The sequence below is a fragment of the Glandiceps talaboti genome, chromosome 7 (assembly GCF_964340395.1).
Source record: "Glandiceps talaboti chromosome 7, keGlaTala1.1, whole genome shotgun sequence".
NCBI lineage: Eukaryota > Metazoa > Hemichordata > Enteropneusta > Spengelidae > Glandiceps > Glandiceps talaboti.
This window is the reverse complement of record NC_135555.1, coordinates 21,523,085-21,531,414: the sequence shown is the minus strand read 5'-3', so window position 1 is coordinate 21,531,414 and position 8,330 is coordinate 21,523,085. Positions and strand designations below refer to the sequence as shown.

Sequence of the window (8,330 nt, the reverse complement as noted above, 5' to 3'; positions counted from 1 at the left end):
ATACTAGAACAGGGCAGCTTTCATCACAACACAGTATATACAAAACCACTTGACTCAAAAATGCACAGCTGCCAGAGACACCTCCCTTATGGTGCCAGAGTGACATTACAAAGTGAATGTAAAGTTTTACTTTACATATGACACATATAGCTCTGTTAAGATTTAGCATTTAAAGTATCTGTATGTGCTTCAGAATTTGTGATACGATGTGATTACCTAATAATTTTATATTTGTTGCTCACATGTACATTGTATCATTGTATAGTGTGTTTGCTAATTCTGGTATTACTTTGCCATATTTGTACACCCAAGGTACACTCACGATAGCGACATGTACTCCCAGGGTAGCAACCTGTACATCTAACCTAGCAACCTGTACACCCAACCTAGCAATGTTTACACCCAAGGTACATTCAAAATAGCAACATGTACTCCCAGGGTAGCAATATGACACCCAGCATAGCAACCTGTACATCTATTAAACCTAGCAACCTGTACACCCAATTTAGCAATGCCACCCTTAGTAGCAACATTTACACCCAACCTAGCGACCTATACACCCAACCTAGCAATGTGTACACCCAACGTAGCAATGCCACCCTTAGTACCAACATTTCCACCCAACCTAGCAACCTGTACACCCAACTTAGCAACCTGTACACCCAACCTAGTAATGTGTACACCCAACCTAGCAACCTGTACACCCAACCAAGTAATGTGTACACCCAGTCTAGCAACCTATACACCCAACCTAGCAATGTCATCCATGGTAGCAACATGTACACACAACGTAGCAATGTGTACAGTATGTAGCTCAATATTTGTGCCTAAGTGAGGGATAAAGTTCAGTAGAATATTACTGAATTGATAGAGTGTTCAAAAATGGGGAACGTAGTTGTTTTTTGCCACTTGCCATAACACAGGTAATAAGTAATTTTCAAATCTGGCAGTTTTTTTGCATCTTTTAGGTTTTAAAGACACAGTGACTTTGATTTCATTCAAATAAATCTATGATTGATATTTTCTTTCTTTATCATACAAAATGTGTCACCTCCCCTTAAACTCTCCTCTTTTCTTTGATTTGAACAGTTATGTAAATTACTACATAAGGTGTAAGTATTGAGAATGATTTGTGTTGCTTTCGTTCACTTGTATGTCTTTTTACTTTTGCAAGGAAATATAATAAGAAAAATTAAAAAAGCCATTGCCTTAGCCAGATTTCTTGTCATTTCTCATGTCTATTTGTGTGTGTATATCTTTTACTGTGGAGTGGTCTGTTTTCAAGGTAATTATTTGGTAGAATTGTTTTACCCATTACATCTACAGGTAGGCTACATATTACTATACTACTTATAGATAATGTATACTTCTAATTAAAATATACAACGACTAATTATTGGTATTTTAACAATTTTCAGTGAATATAGTGTTGGCTGTCTGATCGAATAAATAGTACTACAAAAATACCACTAGTGCAGCTTTAATAAGTATATATACACATACTTGTAGCCATCGTTTGGAAAAAAGGAAAGCAATTCAAAATATGTCGTAAGAGGGCGGTATATACCGATTTATTTCCCAGGCTGGTCCATTACACATTGCAATATAGGTATCGTCTGAAGATAATTGGCTATTGCCATTGCACAACATAATTGTTTTGATTTCCACAATCAATCATCTCAAAACCTCAAGTAGTTGTGCTTTTGTTGGATAAGAAATAGAATTAAATTTCTTATTGTGTGTGTGATATTTCTCCCTAAATGTAAAGTATATGTTTTACTTAGTAGAACTTGAATATGACGAGTCAAAACACAAAATAATAGGAAAACTTCAGAACATATTAACAAGCCGACAAAAGAGAACTGTCTACCACTCAGTTACTAAGCTAGATTTAATTCAATCATTGACATTATGTGTTTGTGGGGATGGGAAGCATGGGTGTATGTGTGTGCATGTATATGAGATAAGTATGGTAATGATATGCTAGACACAGTATGGGGTAGCGGAGCTCTGTGGGCAATATTATCATAAAATGAAACAACACACTTCAACATAGAGGATGCCCTCCACTGTCATGTAATTGATCAACAAACATCCAGGATAGAGGGTGCCCTCCATTGTAAATCCACTGTCATAAAATAAAATATGTCACCATTGAGGGCGCACTCCATTTTCAAATTAAAATCAACAAACATCCAACATAGACAGGACACATTCCACTGCCATAAAAAGACACATATTTCAGCAGCATACTGTGAAAGTAGGGTCAGGAAATGGTTTTATTGGAATACCAAAAAATTGATTACAAGGCGAAATTATGTTCTCGGTTGGAATCTTAAATAGAATAACAATAATAGCTTAAGTTAGCAAATAGAAAAAACCTTTTTTTTCTTGCTCTAGATTTGACATTACCCATCCTAATTATCTACCAGTAAAAAGTTGTCGAAAATTATGTACAAAAATAATATCTGGTGCGAGTTTTTTTGTACAGAATTTCCCTGTAGTGTTCAAGTGGAAATAGTCATTTACAATAGAGAGTGCATCACAGACTAGAACACTGCCCTCTAGAGGTTCGTATAATACATCGTAAGACAGCACCAAGGAGAAAATGGACACACAGAGACAAACAATGTTAATAAATAAAGACAAAAAACAAATTCTCTTCTCGGTTTTGATGGTTATGTACTTTTTAAGTTTGTAAACCTTTTAAAGGCTACTTTGGTTAAATCACAGATATTCTTCAAATAAGTGTCCCCCTCCTTGAGGATAACAGCCATTTTTTTTGAAGTGCATATTGAATGTTGAAAAGCATGTATTTTTTAATTCTTGTATTCTATATTTGGTTCTACTTTGAGTATTTTAGATTTCAGGAAGTGCACTGTTCACTCAGTAAAATGTTGCTCATACGTTAAATTCCAATTCTCAGAAAGACAAAATATTGTATAATTTGGCCACTGGGGGCGCTGTTCAGACGCAGCCTTTGGACTTGTATAATAATGGCATATTGGTTGGTTTTCTAGTATTATAGCACTTGAAGTGAGGCCTGCAGAATTTTAATACAATCCAGTTATTAATTGGATGTAGCCTCGCAATGAATCACTTCTTTGTAACAAATTATACAAAGATAGAAGTTCAAATCAAACTTCTGAGGAGCAAAATTAGTTGAACATTCAAGTTTTTGTAGATAAAGATGAGTCTCCTTGTTTTTGAGTTTGTTTTCAGTTGCTGCACATCTTTCCTCCAAATCTTAGAACAGGTGATGTCTGAGTTTGTATTCTGACCGTTGGTGGCGCTCTTTAGATTTGGCCGAAGTTGTTCAGGAGAAAGATGTGATCTTACTGAAAACTAGACTCAGCACAAGGTGAATAAATCTCAATTTAACTTAATATAAACACAAATTCCACAAACAAAAAAATCATCACCTACACATCAATAAATAAGTCTGTTAACAGTTACAAAACATGAACACTTCTATAGTAAACTGCATTGGTTTCCATAGGTACTCTGTTGTACAAAAGTCAAAAATATATGAAACCTCACTAGTTGCCATGGATATTTTGGCCACCTTAGCTACCTAGAACTATTTTGTATTATAGGGACATAGTCTGTGACTGAGATCCATGTTCAACTAAAGTCACTTTACAAAATGTACTGCCATTGTACGATCTCAAACTTATATAATAGTGAACATGATTCAAAAGTAAGACCATGGAGGATAAATATGCAAAAAGAGGTCTGGAAAAAACCTATTTTCTGATCAAATTGGTTACCAATAAATTATGTCAGAATATCATTTTTATATTATAGTCTAATTTCTGGTGTGAGCTGTATCAGTAGGCTGATTGAATATGTAGTAGTTATTAATGTTAGAAAAACCAGTTACAGACTATGTCCCTTTAAACAAAAATAATGACCAATAAACATAAAGTTACAGGCTGTATCCCTTTAAAAAGAACTTTAGAGGCTTATGTTTACATTGATATAGTTGATTGGACTTTACAGGTTTGCATGTCTGGGTCTGCAAATTGAATACAAAAAGAAACTGTTGAGGGCGCTCTACTTGATGTGGTTGTCACTTGCAAAAAATGTCAACATAATGTGGAGCTATGAATCCTATGCAGTCTACAAATACTATGATCTCTTCTTGTAAATTTGCATCACCTTTGAGTTTGCATCACCTTTGAGTTTTCTTCTGAATGTACAGATTTATGAAAATTGCATTCATGACAGCTTTAGTGAATTTTTAACTCATTGTTGTAAAGTCCAGGTCACCTTATGACTTCGTCCGACAAGCACTGCTAAGAGGACATGGTGGATTTCTCAGTGCATTAGTAGGAATATATGCTCTGGTTTGTGAGAATGACCCAAACACACAAATAGGCAAAATCTTACAGTATTTGAGAAAATCAATCGTTTTGAAATTCTGGGAAAATGTACTTAAATTTTTTTTTTTTTAAAGTACAGGAAATCAATGCACCTTTTTGAGATGTACATGTCTTATGTTCATATAAGCTAAGTTTCATGTTTTTTCTAAAACAAAATTGCATTTTAATAGTGGGGTACTTTATAACTTATAGAATTGCATTGATCTAATGGAAGCTGCTGCTATGGAGACTATAGCTAAGCTGCTGTTACCATGACAACATGTCCATTTCTCACAACATAATTTGGGTACACCACTTAATAAAGTTATACTTCAAATGGAAAAAATCAGTAACATTGGAATATTTAGAAAACAAAACATCACCCCCCCCCCCCCCATGTATTCAACTGGAGAGAAAATGCTATTTTCTGAATAAAAAGTTTACACAATGAGTAAAATTTGACAAAATGACTGTAAAATTCATCATATCATATATATGTACTCAAAACATTTATTTACGAATATACCCTGGTTCTGGAGTTAATCTCATCTATGGAATGCTTTTTTTTCTGTTTGGTTGGGTTTGATGGTGGGTAGACACACTTACAGTGTACGTTGACATTGGTATACTTGATACAACTCTAATGTATAAAGTACTGTGTAGTCAAAAACACAAAAGTTTTTTAAAAATTAATAATAAAAGTCTTAAGGTAGTTCAAACACTTACAGAAATGTGTTTTCTTCTTCTTATGATGAGATATGATATTTTGATGAGTTTAAAACTCTAATTGGGACAGGACATAACATTCTTGAACGAATGTTATTAAACAACGAATGTGGCTATTTTATGAAAATTCTCAAGTTTTACAAAACACCCTAAAAATATGTTCACAGCTGCTTTGGATCGACAGCCCCCAGTTTTTTACTTCCTAGAGATGATCACTGGGTTGTATCTGCCAGGATTAAAACAGGACTGATGGTGGCAGTGTTTCAGTTGGCAGCACATGGACCTTTATACGCACACATGCACAATTATACAAATGATATCATCAAGGCAACGGCAATTCGTGTTATGGCGCCCTCAACTATCAATATATGAAATGGTACCATAATGGGAATTTGTGTTATGGTGCCCTCAAGTGTTGAGAAATTGATAATAACAGTAGCTATTTACAAGGCAGCTATTAGTTGATCTAGTAAAGGCACGTAATCCATGGGATGCTTAACTAAAATTTCCTAAATCTAAAATTGGAAATGTTTGATTTCATTTTGGTCACCCACATTAATGGTTATCCATTTACAAATATTTCTAAGGATGGAATGGTTTGGATTCATTAAAGATATCACACAATAACACAGGGTGGGCACGAAAATCTATCAGTGGGGAAGTCAAAACTATATGATATGTTTGATTTTCTGACTAAGTTTTGTCCAGGGCTACAGCAGAAAAGTTATCTGTGATTTCACTCACAAACCAGCTGTTCCAAGATGAGTCATTCCTCCCTACATTGACTCACTCACATGGTCTGAATGATGTCATAATATCACATATTACTTCTCTCCTGATGTCTGTCAGCTAGCCCACGTCAAGTCAGCTCTGATGTCCGTCAGCTAGCCCACGTCAAGTCAGCTCTGATGTCAGTCAGCTAGCCCACGTCAAGTCAGCTCTGATGTCCGTCAGCTAGCCCACGTCAAGTCAGCTCTGATGTCTGTCAGCTAGCCCACGTCAAGTCAGCTCTGATGTCCGTCAGCTAGCCCACGTCAAGTCAGCTCTGATGTCAGTCAGCTAGCCCACATCAAGTCAGCTCTGATGTCTGTCAGCTAGCCCACGTCACATCAGCTGTATTTTCATTGTATAATTGTGCAATGTGTTGTTTTTTCCTCTCTCTTTTTAAAAAAAAAAAGTCCTTATTTTACAGTGTTTAAAACCCACATGTCAAATGTTGATATATTGATGGGTTTTATTGATATGGCAGTACATGGAGAAAATATATCTTGACATTTAATGTTCAATCGTTACTGCTACTAGTTCCGCTAGGACTAGGTTCATGAGTCTGTCGCCGTGCCTGCAGGAAACAAAAAAAGAAAGATAAAATACATTAAAATTTGGAACGTAACTTGAGAATGATAATCTTTGTTGACTCATGGTGGTTATGATGTATGCACTGGTTAATAGTGATGTCAGATATTATTTCTGTAAAACAAATACAAATAGAATGAAAAGACCAGTACATGTTTGATGACATAGAAGTAGTGATGGATTATAATTGATAAGTACAATGACAATGTTTTATTGATTGATTGATGGCACTATCATGGGGGGAAAAGTTAATATAGTTAGTATTAATGGTTTCAGTTTCATCAACTGAAATTTGAAATTGAGTGTGTAGCATGTTTGTTTGTGTGTGTGTGTGTGTGTGTGTGTGAGAGAGAGAGAGAGAGAGAGAGAGAGAGAGAGAGAGAGAGAGAGAGAGAGAGAGAGAGAGAGAGAGAGAGAGAGAGAGAGAAGAGAGAGAGAGAGAATGTACATATACCTTCATGTACAGGGTGTTGTAATGTTTGTGGATAATATATGTTTTATTAGTGTATGATACACCAATCCTCATTACCAACACTGTAGATTAAGTAATGCTTAATTGTTAGTATAATGAAATAACACATGAAAGCACATTTGACATTACATGAGTAATAATTAGTATCATATACTCAATTCACAAACTCAGAGATATCAAACTTACAAATATTGGAAACAGTGAAAATGGGAGAAAAGTTGCATTTTGTTAGTAATGATCAAAGATTTAGAGAATTGTAAGGTTCATACTCTTGATGTAGGAATGGATACAAATAGTCCATTCCACTCTAGTGATCTAAACTGAACTAAAAATATCAAACTTTTAAAACCGTATAAAGTAAATCAAAATAACATAGAAACAAAATAACAAGTCAATAACAACAAATTCATGAAAACGAAATGAAAAGACAAAATGAAAATAAAAAGAAATTCCTTCCATATCTGTTTTAAAAGATTTATTTTTGTACTATAAACTATTCAATGTGTCAAGTGTAATATTGTACTGTGGTTGTGTCTTTTCCTGTCTAACTGACACTGACACAGAGAGTAAGTCATCTTGGTGACAAGGCATGACAGGTGGTGAATATATATCAGTAGATTGCACAATCCAACAGTTTATATTTAGGTCAAAAGAAACAGAAGTGATACAATCGTTATCATTTACATTTAAAGTATTTCACCCATTAAATTCTATATTATAGTTTACCCCATTGTTTTCATGATAAGATTGGACCTTTATATTTCAAACTAGGGGTGTGTTTAATAGTCTGTTGGTTATCATAGCTTGTGATGAAGTATTTCACCCTGTCATTTCTACAGTATGGTTTAAACCTATTGTTTTCATACAAGGTTGGACCTGTGTATTACAAAATAGGGGTGAAAGGGTGCTATGATAGTTTTCATGTATATTTGAAGAATGTAACCTTCTCATCTCTGTATTTTGGTTTAACCCCATTGTTTTCATGTTAGGATTGGGCCTGTGTATTACGAAATAGGGGTGAATGGATACACCATTTAATGGTTATCAAAATAACATACATTCCTCTTTCCCCCTACTTTCTTTAGTCTCATAGATGTTACCATACGTGATATCTTATCACTGCTAACAATGTTAGCTATGTTTACTTTCATTTTTACTTTAGTCTTACTTAGTAGTAACTAGATTTCACCATAAAATACTGCTTTTAGGATATGGTATAGATGTGGACCAAGAAATCCTACTGTTTGACATAAAATTATTCTGTTAGTAATTTTTTTAATTTAAATATACAGTAAATACATACAGTACTTTTTTGTAAACCTGTTACAACTAGTCTCGCTGCCAGACTTGTGACTATCATCCCCAATCTTTTTATGTATGCCGAGCAGCTTAGCTGCGAGAACAGAGGGACTTGT

At 34.7% G+C, this 8,330-nt stretch overlaps 1 protein-coding gene across 2 annotated transcripts in view; it reads right to left on the bottom strand.

Annotated features, from left to right (window-relative positions):
- Positions 1–2,268: 2,268 nt before the first annotated feature.
- LOC144438315 (core-binding factor subunit beta-like) overlaps positions 2,269–8,330 on the bottom strand; it is a 45,931-nt gene continuing 39,869 nt past the window's right edge. For both annotated transcript variants that reach the window (XM_078127378.1, XM_078127379.1), the window contains one exon: positions 2,269–6,429. In XM_078127378.1, coding sequence (XP_077983504.1) covers positions 6,373–6,429 — 57 coding nt within the window. In that variant the 3' untranslated portion in view covers positions 2,269–6,372. The remainder of the gene's footprint in view (positions 6,430–8,330) is intronic.